Below are 14,289 nucleotides of genomic sequence, written 5' to 3'. Positions count from 1 at the left end.
TCCTCATCCATTCTGTCTGGTATTTAAGAGTTATTTACAAATATGATGATTTATAAATATTTCCAAATTATTTTACAAACAGGAATGCCCATGCATTCATCTTTGTAGGATCCCACTGGTGGTTTCCCCTCACAGGGATAATCTATTGTTTATACTTATCTTATTTCCTATCTTTAAACAGTTACTCATCTGCAAGAAACAGTATTCTCTTATCCTGTGTCAGGTTAGCTTTTTTAAGAGCCTTTGTTAAGGAATCTTCTTATATACCTGCTGTACATATTCTGTCCATATACCGGCTGACTGTTTAAAAAGGCTGTAACATTGATTCTAAGATAAGACCCCCCCCTTAGAAAATCTCTAATTTAACCTCAGTTGTTCTAATTTAAATCTGTCCTCTGACTGATGTTGATAATTGGGCAAATAGTGTTTCAGAAACACTGTTTTTCTTCACTGCAGTAGACATGGTGTTTATTCAGAACATGGCTGTTCCCTAAAACTTGCCAATGTGTGCAGACAGGGAACAGTCTGGCTGTGCATTCCCCCATACCTGTGGTATGGTACCGCTGCCATACGTAGACAACTGTGGTTGCCTAAGACTATTTTTTGAATGTTATTTCATCAGTATTACAAACGTGCCTGTACATACCAGGAAAATTCATCATGAACAGTTGTCCTCTGTTCTTCTTTTTAATAATACAGTTTTCCCATGGAATTCTTTTCACCCAGTTTTTATTAGCTCATGTGCAACACATTTAGGTCAGTTTTTCTCACTGACTATTTTACTTGTTTCTTAACTGATGATGCTAAATCCTATGGCATTATTCAGAAGACTGAAAAATCTGCCTTTAAAAAATGATAACGGGATGCTGAAATGCAAATTGGCCTTAGGTAACCACACCTGATTTCTGTAACCTGTTTTTTATAATAGTGAAGTAAACATCTATACCAAATGGTAATGAAGAAATTAAGTCATATTAGAGTTCAGGGCCCAGGCTCCAATTGAGAATTTTTAGTCTCTCTAAAAGCATCCTCTCCTGGTTTTCTCTTATAAACCAGATGGTTTGCTCTGAGGAAAAAAAATGTATTTGTTTCCTGCTGGGAATCTTTAGATTTAGGTTTGTTTTGATTTTAGAATTATTTAAATTGCAGGGATGCTGCTCTTGAATTTAAATTTGTTTCCTGTCTTTCGGAATTAAGAACAGAGTGTAATAAAGAAATTAAGACTATGCAGTCTTATTTCAGACTATGTTAAAATAATGCATAAGTGGGCATAGCCACTAAATGAGGATTAGCATACTGAGCTCTAGAACTGAATATGGTATGAAGGGCAACATGGAGAAAGTGGGATGCAGATGCAAGTATGCTTTGCTGTCATCTGAATCCAGCTCTGAGGCAGCTGCGATTCAGAAGGAGTTCAGCCACCTGAGCGCAGCACTGTGCTTGTGCCTAATACACTCTGTCTCCTATTTCAGATTATTCACTTAAGTTTTGCACCATTCTGATGAAGTTTTATAGCTACCACACTGAAATCGATTCCTCTTCATCTATCTGAAAGAAAATTTAGAAAGCGGTTTGCACCAAGATGTGTGCAAATAACTCAGTCCTTTATGGAACGCTTTTGTGTGACATGATGGCTTAGAGGTGTTTTTTTTTTTGTGATGCTTTTTGTACTGTCTAGCTGACATAATAGTTTAGCTTTAAATTACTTGTAAGAAGTAGCACTAAAATCTCAAGATGGTAAAGATGGGTATCTTGCTTTAAATGTAAGATTTCTGCACTGAGGCCACGCAGTCTGGGCTTGAGTCCAGAGAACATCTTTCTTCTTTATTTACTGTCAAATATTAATTGAGTTTTGCCTGCTACTGGGTTTAACTGACTGCTGCCTGTCGTCAGGTTTGGTCTACTTCTGAGCCATTGCTCACAGGTACTCTTTGCTTCAGTTCCACTTCCTGATTTTGTAAAATGCAGCTGCTCCAGATCTGTATTTTTGGTTACTTCCGATTGACTGATTCATGCATGGAGCTGATTGCCATCACTATTCACTTTTCACCCATTATTCTTGCCTGTTATCTGATGCATGTCTATCCTCTCCTTTTTACTCAATGCCATCTTTTCATCCTTATTCCTTTCCTACTCTGATGCTCATTCTAATTGTTCTCTCCTGACTGCCTTTCAGTTATTAGTTTTTTTAACATTGCACAACTCAGATCATAGTTCTAGCATTTGTCCTTCTTAGGGTCTCCACAGAGTCCACTCTTTTCTCCTCCTGTCTACAGTAACTCCATTTTGGTTTTGTGCTTAAAACCAAATACATGGGGGGTGGAGGGAGCAACAATAAAGTAAAGAGATAATTGAAAGAGATGTGGAAAATTGAAACAGTCTGCTATTAATATGCAAAGCCTTTTTTGAATCATAGAATCATAGAATAGGCTGGGTTGGAAGGGACCTCAGAGATCATCGAGTCCAACCCCTGATCAACTACCGCCACAGTCACTAGACTATGGCACTGAGTGCCATATCGAGTCGCTTTTTAAATGTCTCCAGGGACGAAGAGTCCACCACCTCCCTAGGCAGCCCGTTCCAATGTCTGATCACCCTTTCCGTGAAAAAATTCTTTCTAATATCCAATCTGAACTTCCCCTGGCACAATTTAAGACCATGCCCTCTTGTCTTACTGAGAGTTGCCTGGGAAAAGAGACCAACCCCTGCCTGGCTCCATCCTTCTTTCAGGTAGTTATAGAGAGCAATGAGGTCTCCCCTGAGCCTCCTCTTCTTCAGGCTGAACAGCCCCAGCTCCCTCAGCCTCTCCTCATAGGATCTGTGTTCGAGTCCCTTCACCAGCTTGGTTGCCCTCCTTTGGACCTGTTTGAGGACCTCAATATCCTTCTTGAACTGAGGGGCCCAGAACTGAACACAGTACTCAAGGTGTGGCCTTACCAGGGCTGAGTATAGGGGCAGAATCACCTCCTTGGACCTGCTGGTGACGCTGTTTCTGATACATGCCAGGATGCCATTGGCCTTCTTGGCCACCTGGGCACACTGCTGGCTCATGTTCAGCTTCCTGTCAATCCAGACTCCCAGGTCCCTTTCTGCCTGGCTGCTCTCCAGCCACTCTGTGCCCAGCCTGGAGCTCCCCATGGGGTTGTTGTGGCCAAAGTGCAGGACCCGGCACTTGGCCGTGTTGAAGCTCATCCCATTGGAGTCAGCCCATCTCTCCAGTCTGTCCAGGTCCCTCTGCAAAATCCTCCTGCCTTCCAGCTGAATGTTTCTTTTAGGACATTCAGGCCTTGTACTAGAGTGGCTGCATTCAGGTCTTGCTTGTATGAACCTTGAATTAAGCTGAAGGTCTGTGTAGGATTTAGTTGGAGAGTGAAGTGAAGCAATCAAAGGAAGAAAAGAGGAAGGTTAATGCAGTATGAATTCTTAGAAAAGGTTTATACTTGCATCTTAAAGACATAGCTATTTAAGTAGTGTTTTGTTGATTATTAACACCTACCTGCAGGTCCACTTTTAAATACATTCCAAGAGCAAAAACTAGCATATGATAAAGTGCTTCACTCCCATTACCTCCTAATTTATAAAATTAAGGAAGGAATTAGAATTGACTATTCAGTGTTATTTATATGATACGACATTGTCCAGTACAGAAGATTAGGAGCTCCTTTTCACGTGGTCTATTATCAGCAATTTAACAGAACTAAGCAATCAACATGCTTAGTTTTTGTTCTGCTTTTTTAATTAGTCTAAAATGTTGAAGGCAATTGGTTTCTTCATGGATACTTAAAGCTTATTCATTGCACTTTATGACTGAATTGAAATCATATGTTGCAGTTTTGTATTAAGTCTATGGTTTCATTGACTAATTTTGATGCACTTGTTTTCATAGTGGAATTAAACTCCATTGTTCAAAAGTATAATTCATTTTTCTTAAACGTTATCTCGTTCCTTGTAAGTCATTAAGATATTTTACAAGTGGTGTGCTTCAGTTGTGGCAGCTTTATTGCCAGAGCCTCATTAGAGGCTGATAATTGTTTGCTTTTAATTTTCATGTTTGATAATTTTACCGGTTGCTTTTCTGTTGCTGAAGTCTGGAAGCTTGAGTTCTTTGACTCTTTTTGAGTAGAAATTGCTCTATTTACTTTAGATCAGTACAGTGTTTCCCAGTCTGCATTTTTCAGCTATTCTGAAGCAGACCGGGCCGGAATATCAGTAACAAGAATATTTTTTTTTTTTTTTTTTTAAGGCTGTAATAACTCTTTATTTAATGTCAGGCTGCGTTGATCAGGGAGATATTTTTTCTCTACTGCTAGGGATTAAAATGTGAAATATAACAAAGTCAAAAACAAGGCTCAAAGTGTGTACCTCCTTGAGGAAGCTTTACGTGTCCCTTTTTTTGTTTCTGGAATCACTATGATGGAATAATGAGCTTCTGTGCTGTGCTTAGGCATGTCCTGGTTGTTGGGTTATTCCGACAGTAGCACTCGATCTCTTCAAAGTTCAGGTCAGCTGCCAGAGTGGAAATTTAACTTGGCTATCAAGTTAAATTATTTTTTGAGACTTTGGTCCTCCTAGATTCCTTTTGCATGGTGATCCTGCTCCTTGCCTCAATTAAACACAGCAGTAATCAAAGGCATTCTGTACCAGCAGGAGTGGGTTCTGCTTCCAGTAAATTGTCTTTCAATGGCCCTGAAAGAAACAAGAACTGGATATGGGTGGCTGTGAGACCAGTACTATTTCTGGCACTCAAGGTCTCCTTGTATCTTCTGTTTCTTTCCATCAGCAGGATCATCCCATTGGCTCTGCTATTCTGAGGATGACAGCCCTCGCCTTGTATCTGGATCTCTTATCTCTACATTCAACTGCCTATAGATAGGTTTATAATGCTTATAAGGAAGAAAAGTTGGCTTTCTGGGGTGTAAAATCACTTCTTTCTACAGCAGGGATGCCTCAACATGGAGGTACTTGTTTTTTGCGTTATACAGAAGCAGTTTTCTTCTGTAACACCCCGAATGCTTTTACCACATGCAGTTGTTTATTTTTTCTTAAGCAGTCTCACAGATTCTTTTAGCTTCCATTGAAGCATAGTTTGTGGTTGTGTCTGCAGGCTGTCCCTGTAATAAATAAGGATAAGAATTTCTTTTAGATTTCTGGTGTGGGTTTTTCCCACTGGTTTCAGAACCAAAACTGTATCTTAGCTGTAAGGGAAAACTGATGAGCATCTTAATCCTGGGTTGGTGATGTGCTATAATTTCTGCTTAATAATTCAAGATTTCCTTCTCAGTAACTTAATAAGGTGAAAGGATAAGAATTATTGCATCCACCTATTAGGCCTATTGTACCTGACTATCGTCAGAGACAGAATGTCTTTTTGGCAATTTCTCCACTTAGGTTTGTTTCTTTGACTTAGTTGAGGCCCAACTCTGGCCGAGCATCCATTTTGGTAAATGATTTGCTCTGCAAATCTGAAATGCTCTGCATTTGATTTGCATTTGCTTTGGGTTGGTTACTTGCCCAACTGGTCTATGGAGAGGTGCCAAGCGTGTTTTAAGACAGTAACACACTTGTAACACAATAGTTGCAGAGGGCAAAAGGGGAATGAAAAATTATCTATGGTTTTAGTTATTTGAAATATGCTGACCATAGGAATTAAAGCTTTGTTTTTTCTTGAGTATGGTCTCCTACTGCTGGCCCCAGCCGGCTTCTTGCTCACTTCCCACCTCCCACCCAGCCAGGTGGGGAAGAGACTAGGAAGGGCAAAAGCAAGAAAACCCAGAGGTTCAGATAAAAGTAGTTTAATAAAGGAAAACAACATTTACAGCCTTGACACTGCGCAAGCACTGCCAAGCAAGAGCCAATACTGTAGTGTGTTAATGCTGTTTTAGGCACAAATTCAAACCACACCACCATACAAACACAACTCTGTCCTCTCTAGTCCCAGTATATTTGCTCTGCCCTCAGCTCGGCCTAATGACAGTCCCTATGGAGGATTTTTTCAGAAATGATGGGATTTCTCTGGTGTATGCCAGTTGGAGTAGGTACAGATGACGTGAAATAATCGAAGTTTCTGTGAAGCACCCATTTGATGATTACTTCTCAACTCAGCGCATGACTGCAGTTCTCTGGCATAGAGTTTGTCATCTTGTTTCTTATTTACATAATGTGGCTGGGTCTCAAATTTTCATGGTCTTTTCTGATCATTGATCTATGCTAGTTAATATATTTCTTCTCGTACCTCACTGCTCATTGTCTCTTGTGCTTCCACATCGTAAATACACTAAGCAGCCTTGTAGCTGATATCAGACTCTCTAAATCTCCTTACTTATCCTTGTGGTATAATGAAAATGGGCCATTTATTTTCTTCCTATTCCTTTTGTCATGGAACACATGATATCAATCTGTCTCCCTGTACTTTGATAGTCTCTTGTGAGACTTTAAAATGGTATAAATAAACCAATTCTTCATCTAGTGCTTTAACATACTGCAAGAATTTTAGATAGGAAGGCTATTTTTCTTTTAATGGCCCTGCTCTTTACACTTAGTCATATGATTTGCTACATATTTCAGGTTGTAGATTTACATGCTATCAAGTGGAGGAGTTATTTGTCTAATCTCAGGAAACTGATATAAATACATAATGTAGACATAAATACAAATGACTATTTTGTGGTCTTTTGAGATAATACTTTTCTTTAATAAGTCTTCATATGATTTTGTTAATAGTTCAGCCAAATTCCTAAATTCCTTCAATCAGCTCATGATAGATGTTCTGTTTTATTTAGACGAATGAGCATTGCATTCATTAGGCAAACTTCATTAAATTTGGAGCTCAATCAAATAGAACTATAATTATAGGGAGACAAAATGCCCTAATCTGACGTTTGTAAAGCTGAGCTCTTTTGAAATCAGTGTATTATCTTATGCAACATGACCAACTGAGTCTTTGTATTTAATAGAGGCACAGACCCTGGGAGAACTGCCTTCAGCTAGGAAAAGTGTTATTTTCTATTATAATTTAATTTTTTATAGCATCTATCACCCCAATGAGACATTTGCTCTTTCTGTATCCTGTGCCATAATAGATTAGACTAGTAGAGGTAGTAGTAAGGAGCGTATACTCTTATAAAGTATTAATAATCTCATTGTTTAGTTACTTCATTACTTTTCAAATTACTTATTCTGCAATTTAAATCCATGAAGACTCTCCTCATGTCCTTTTATTTATGGATCTTACTATGGTATGAAAGAAGAAAAATATATACTCTATTATGAATGGAAAATTATCTCTTTCTTTGTGACTTCAGACTGAATGGTTTCTGTCAGCATCAGGAGGGGGCAAGTACAGCTGCCTGTCCATTGTATTCTGTTTTCCCTATAGCACCATGTGTGACTAATACAGGCCAGTGATCTTTGAACATTTGCTGTTGCCTCCTGCTTCAGATTTCAGGTGCTGCATTGCTGGTAGTGCAGTGCATTTTAAGATGGAGTAAGACACAGCTATGACAACATCATTGCCTTTTCCGGGTAGATTGTGAACCTCAGCAGCTACAGAAGAATCTGATGGAAGCTGTTATTTAGAAACAAGTTAAGAAGCAATTCCCCTTCACATGATCTGCCAAGAAAGAAGCTCAGAGCCATTAATTAATTTTAATCTCTAACCCAACCTAGGGTAGCCCACAAATGGTTTTAAGTTGTAGCTGTCTTGTAAAACGGGGCAGCTCTCTGTGTTGCCTTACGTCCAGTCTGCCCTCCATTTCTGTAGGCACAAGACTTCTGGGTATGAACTCTGTATTTTGGGCTCTTCTACTCCCAGTGCTTGGGAGGAGGGAATTGCTTTGTCCTGCCTGATTGACACTGAAGAAAGAAGACTGGGTAGACAATCTGTTGCAAAATATTGATTTGCCATTTCTTGACCCTTTGGAAATGCTTTCAGCAAAAAAGGTTTAAAACCAAAGGCTGTTCTGAGTCTTCCTCAAGGAAGAAGTGCTGGTGCGTGGTTAGGATTAGTTAGGCAAAATAACCCCAAAGTGGTTGAAATAGCTTTCTTAGGTAAAGGAAAGAGGAAATAGTTGAGCTCTCACTTGGAGTCTAAAAACTCAACCATACAGATCTGCATCTCAGAAACAGGTACCTGTCACTGCTCTGGGAGGGGCATGTGTGAGAAGAAGGAGCTTTGCTCAGTGATGCTTTGTTGGATGTTTGTGTGTCTAGGAAAGAGAAACATAAAAGATTAAAAAGGAGCAAAAAAGGCAGCAGGAGGGAGGGCTTGAAAAAACTATTGGAGTGTGGCCCAGACAAAAGCTGAGAGTATGAATGTACACCTTTAATTGATTTTAGGGGCAAAAGATGCTGAGCAGAAGTCTGGTTTGCTCTATTGGATCAGCATTTACTTCTGTGACTGTAAACAGTGCTGGAGGATCTTGCATTTAACAGGTTATCATTGAATCCTGATGGGTGCATGGAGGACTGCTGAGGGTTCTGTATATGAGGCTGAGGGCTCACTTTTAATAGTGAGGGTGAAAGCAAATGTCTTTTCTGTATTTGATGAAGATGCATTGTTCAGTCACTATGGGATATGTTAGGACACTATGGACACTTTTGGTCCAGTTCTGGAGAAAGCTCTATTCCAGCAGTCCTGGTCTTTCCACTCTCAGTTTGGATGCATCTATTGGATTTATGAGATGGCAAAAATAATCATGGGCTTTTGCATTCCCATGGTCCTTTTTTTATGATTCTGTGCAGAGAACTTCATTAAAAAGATTGTTGAAGACAGACAAAAATGTTTTTGAAGACAGTTTTTGCAGCACTGGGAAGTAGATGTTCTCATGCTCAACATATTGCTGTCCCCCTTTGTGGACACTTGGATGTACTTGTGACATCTAGAAAAATGTGGGTGATTGTACAGTGATGTCTGAGCTTTGTTTCTGAGATGGGGGACGATGATGACACACCAGTCCATCCCCACACACAATGTATTCTCCTAACTATGTTATAAAATATGAGACCTTACTGATGTGGTTATCACGAGTTCGAAGGTTTTTGTTTTTTGAAGCTATTACCTGAGCAGCTTCCAGGATTTCCCAAGACACCCTGTGTTTTTTAAAGTGTTATGAACGTTGTTTAAATAAAGAAATGAAAATGACTTTGAGTGCTGGAGCAGTATAACACATTCCAACTTTACATCAGAAATACTTTGTCAGCTAATACTGTAGTCCTTGTGTCCTGGTCTGATTTGCATATTTTTGAAGTGTTAATTTAGGTAACTGTCATATTATGCTTATGAAAAGATACAAAGTTAAATGCAGGCTGTATCTCTGATTAAAGTGATCTCTACTTTAATATAAGCAGTAGAATTTTTAACTTGGCTGTTGCTAAACTTTACAGTTGCACACCATGATGAATTCAGTTCCTGAGAGTTATAGGTATGCATGGTGGCCAGTTTGCCAGAGAATATGTCTTTTAATTAATCTTACGAAAGTTAGAACGTCCCCATCTGTACTTGAATGTGCTTAACAAATGCCACTGACTTCAGGCTTTCCGCATCAAGTCTAAGTTAGTTAAAACAGATGCATGGCTATTTCTGAAGGAATTAGTTGGTGGTTGCTTTGTCAGAGAATGTTGTTTAATTTTTATCATTTGCAGAAAGAAATCTCTGAAAATGGAATTAAGCTTGCATGTAAGTATCAGTCACTTAGGTGTATGAAAGAAATACAGTAGTGGTAATGGCTTTGTTCAGTTATTGTTGTACTTGTGGGAAAAAATAATCTCTAAGCATATACAAACCAAAACCAAATAAATAGAAACAACCAAGCAGGAACCAGCAAACTCTAACCCTGTAGAAATTCCATTATGGATAATGGAAAAAAAAAAGGCATAACTTGTCCTTAAATTGCTAACTGTATAGCTATTGTACTTTTTTGTATAATACTGTTGTGAACAGTAAAATTTGGCTACTTTCTTACTGCATGGAAAGGTTTATATAATCGATTAAATAAATAAACCCCTGCTGATTCTTGCTTTTTTGTAGAAGCAAAGACCTCTGCCTAATAAAGGGCAACAGTTCAGGTCAAGACTAAGTGTGGTCATTGGCTCATGACCAGTTCATCCTGTGTCCCTTGTACAGACCCAAGAGTCACTCAAAAATCAACTCTAAATAGCTGTTGTTTCAAGTAAATGGTTTCTTAAAGTAAAGCACTGATGATTTTTATCTGGCTTAAATGTTCTGCTTTAGTGATGGCAATAGCAGAATCCATAAGCATCTCATGGTATGGGTCTGTGCAGGTGGTGACCTGAACATCTTGAGGCTGCAGCTTTATCAGTCAAGCCAAGCCAGGGCATCCCTGCTCATCAGTCCATGCTTTCACTGACTTAGGTAGCTTCTAAAATCACAAGCCTTTGAATGTTTTAATAGGAAATGCTGGGAAATGCAAGTCATCACTGCAAATACCAATTGCTTTATCTTGCATAAGCTTTTTTAATAGTTCTGTCCTAGAATTTCTAATAGATTTTTGAAACCAGATTTCTTTCTTCCTTCATTATTTTGTGTGTGTGTATGTTAAGGTACAGTTGCTTATGTTCAGGTTAGGAAACCAGATGAGAAGACTTTTTCAGTTTTCTTTTCTCCTCAGAAGCCAAACTATGCCAGAAGACCGTTTTGAAACACAAATGTGATCCTCTTATGTAGCTGCTAATTCCTTGCTTGGTTTGATTATTCTTCACACTATCTTCTTGGTAGTAACATTGCTTTGCTACTGGTTGGGTTATTTTCTTATGCTTATCATGTTTAAGAGAAGTAATAAGATAATGAAATAAACACTTGCAATAGAAATCCTTCTTTTTTGTGTGCAGGAAACTCACAAATGGGTGCTACCATAGTAGATGCATTGGATACTCTTTATATCATGGGGCTTCACGATGAATTCAGAGAAGGACAAGAATGGATTGACAAAAATCTTGATTTCAGTGTGGTGAGTAAAATTTACCCCAATATTTCCGTAGTCCTTTTCATAGTGTTCCTCTCATGGCAAGACACAAGAGGTCTTTCATCTGGAACTTGAAAAAACTTAGAATTCAAGTATTAGAAATTCACATGTAAGCTTTACTGAAATTCTCTGTTCGTAACTTTTATGTATTTTGAAAAAAATAAAACAACCCTTCCACTCTTCAATTATAAGATACATCTATATGCTATGTTTTCAAAGTACAGATCATAACTGGATCATGGAAGAAAGGATAATAGTCAGTGAGACCCAACAGGGCCTCAGAAACAAATGCAGAAAGTTGAGGCCACACAGTTGTGAGTAGCTGGAAATAACAGAGCTGTGAAAGACAATTTTCCCAAAAATATGGTGTACAAATAAATTACATAACAATACAGTCTTCTCCCATGTTAAGATGTTTTAACATTAAGAATGCTACTTGTGTCACAGAATCACACAGAATCACAGAATCATCTGAGTTGGTAAGGACCTCTGAGATCATCAAGTCTCACCTTTAATACACTACTACTGTGGTTACCAGACCATGGCACTGAGTGCCACATTCAGTCTCTCCATCCCTGGAGGTTTTTAAAAAGAATTCACCACCTTCCTGGGCAGCCCATTCCAATGCCTGATCACCCTCTCTGTAAAGAATTTTTTCTAATATCCAACCTAAACCTCCCCTGGCAGAGCTTAAGTCCATGCCCTCTTGTCCTACTGATGGCTGCCTGGGAGAAGAAACCGACCCCCCCCTGGCTTCACCCTCCTTTTAGGGAGCTGTAGAGAGTGATGAGGTCTCCCCTGTGCCTCCTCTTCTCTAGGCTGAACACCCTCAGCTCCCTCAGCCTCACCTCATAGGACTTGTGCTGGACTCCCTTCACCAGCTTAGTTGCCCTCCTTTGGATCCGCTCTGGGACCTCAATCTCCTTCCTAAACTGAGGGGCCCAGAACTGGACACAGGACTCGAGGTGTGGCCTCACCAGCGCTGAGTACAGGGGCAGAATCCCTTCCCTGGACCTGCTGGCCACACTGTTCCTGATACAGGCCAGGATGCCATTGGCTTTCTTGGCCACCTGGGCACACTGCTGGCTCATGTTCAGCTTCCTGTCAATCCAGACTCCCAGGTCCCTTTCTGCCTGGCTGCTCTCAGCCACTCTGTGTCCAGCCTGGAGCTCCCCATGGGGTTGTTGTGGCCAAAGTGCAGGACCTGGCACTTGGCCGTGTTGAACCTCATCCCATTGGAATCAGCCCAACTCTCCAGTCTGTCCAGGTCCCTCTGCAGAGCTCTCCTGCCTTCCAGCTGATCGACACTCCCCCCTCAAGTCAGTGTCATCGGTGAATTTGCTGATGGTGGACTCAGTCCCCTCATCTAAATCACCAGTGAAGATATTAAACAGAACTGGAACGAGCACTGATCCCTGGGGGATGCCACTTGTGAGTGGCCACCAATTGGATGAAGTGTGTCTTCTTATTAGATTCAGAACTTTACCTGTAGTTGATCAGAAAAATTTCCTAGCTGACATCTAGGCATGCTCTGTGTCTGCAAAGTTTGGAAGTATGAAATAGAAGAAATTGCTCTGTTTCATCCTTGTTGATTAGCATTCTTATTACCTGTTTTGGGAATGTGTCATAGACTCCAGGGCAGAATTTGTATTTCAGTCCTTGGACTTGCCCTACAGTTCCAAAAATATTTTTCATGGACAAAATGAAAAGTAGGTATACAGTCAGAATCGAGCACATTATTATTGCTAGTTTCTTGTTATATTCTACATTCAGAAAGGATTTGTTTGGGTTTTTTTCCTCTTGTTTTATACACTGTCTGGCAAAGATTAAAGAAATTCTACTCTCTGATTTTTTTCAGTTAGTGCCAGATAATTATTCAGTCTCAAACTGAAGACCATAAATATATAAGAGACAGTGTAGATGTTATGAGGGTGGACTAAATTACATCCATAACTTTTGTCTGATCTGAGGCAATCTGAATATAAATTCGTAGAATTAATCTAGAACTAGGGTGAAAAAAATTTACGTGACCCACTGTCGTTCAGTTACAGCTTCTTGTGTCCATAAATATTTCTGAAGGTTAATGAGTTGTCTTATATATACCAGACTTGAGTAATTTCTTTATCTGCTTTGTCATTAAATTTGTTGTTCTTGGATTCTTTTACTGGGAAACAAAAATCATTGTTTTCACCATTGCTTGTGTGATTCATGATTTTAATAGGTGTTGAGTGGAATCATATGCTGCATTGTTGATATTTTTCTTGTATCACCTCTATGTGAATAATTTTTTTTATTTTTGAAACCTCTATTTGGAACTATTTCAAACGTTATCCTGCTAATCATCATTACTTTTTGAGAAAATCTTTAGTGTTAGTATACTCTCTGAAATAAGTAATATACATGTAAAATGCGTTTATTTTAAAAATGCATTTATACCAGCAAAATGCATGATACAGCCATAGGTACCATAGAAACAGCACAAAAGGAAAGATAAACCTATAAATATAGTTTCAACTGTGTGTTAAGTGGTGGGTCAGCTTGAACAGTGTATATTCTGGTAATTTTTCTGGATAAAAGGAAAGCACCCTTATCTCCAAGCCTGTTAGTGAAAACTACATTTCTGTGTCTAGTGGGCTGAATGAATAGAAGTTTATGGGAGAGACAGATAGGGAGTATGTGGGCAAAGGAGTGAATGGGGCATAGAGGGAAGTAGAAAGATGCTGAACTGGCCAGTTTCTCTTAATATTTCAGTGGGTTAAATGAGTCAAAAGGTACTGGTGAATTTAGCCCAAGGATATTAATATGGAGGAAAGCAGTAAAATCATTTATCCCGTTGAAAGTTTCTCAGTGTTTTACTTGATGTAAAGTAATACTTGATGTAAAAAAATTGAACACATAAAGTCTCTAGATAGAGAGTATGGTAAAAGAGAGCTCTGAATTCGAGAATGTACATTGGTAACTCAGGTTTGAGAAAACCTACAACAGAAGTTCTCTATTATTTTCCTTTATCCTGTGAACCTGGAGGATTTGGTGTTACATTGGTCCTAAGAGAAAAGATGCTGTATTATGGAAATCTACAGTCCTTGCTGCCATTCCCACAATCCCAAAACATCTTTAATTGCACTTTTGGTGATAATAATATGGTCAGAGAGCAGGAAAAAACCTGATATTATTTTTAAAAATAATTTGAAGCTGTCACTAGAATTACCACTTGGTGTCATGAAGATGCGCACAAGAATTTCAGTATGGATCTAGATACTGAAATAATACAAACCCTTGCATGCATATTGGTTTAGGGTATGTAATTGCT

The 14,289-nt window shown here is 39.1% G+C and overlaps 1 protein-coding gene across 2 annotated transcripts in view; it reads left to right on the top strand.

Annotated features, from left to right (window-relative positions):
* MAN1A2 (mannosidase alpha class 1A member 2) overlaps window positions 1–14,289 on the top strand; it is a 141,497-nt gene that overhangs the window by 56,083 nt on the left and 71,125 nt on the right. For both annotated transcript variants that reach the window (XM_008505451.2, XM_030445140.1), the window contains exon 4: window positions 10,846–10,964. In XM_008505451.2, coding sequence (XP_008503673.1) covers window positions 10,846–10,964 — 119 coding nt within the window. The remainder of the gene's footprint in view (window positions 1–10,845; window positions 10,965–14,289) is intronic.

Source organism: Calypte anna, chromosome 1, assembly GCF_003957555.1.
Source record: "Calypte anna isolate BGI_N300 chromosome 1, bCalAnn1_v1.p, whole genome shotgun sequence".
Taxonomy (NCBI): domain Eukaryota; kingdom Metazoa; phylum Chordata; class Aves; order Apodiformes; family Trochilidae; genus Calypte; species Calypte anna.
The sequence above is the reverse complement of the archived record's forward strand: the minus strand, read 5'-3'. Positions and strand labels throughout refer to the sequence as shown.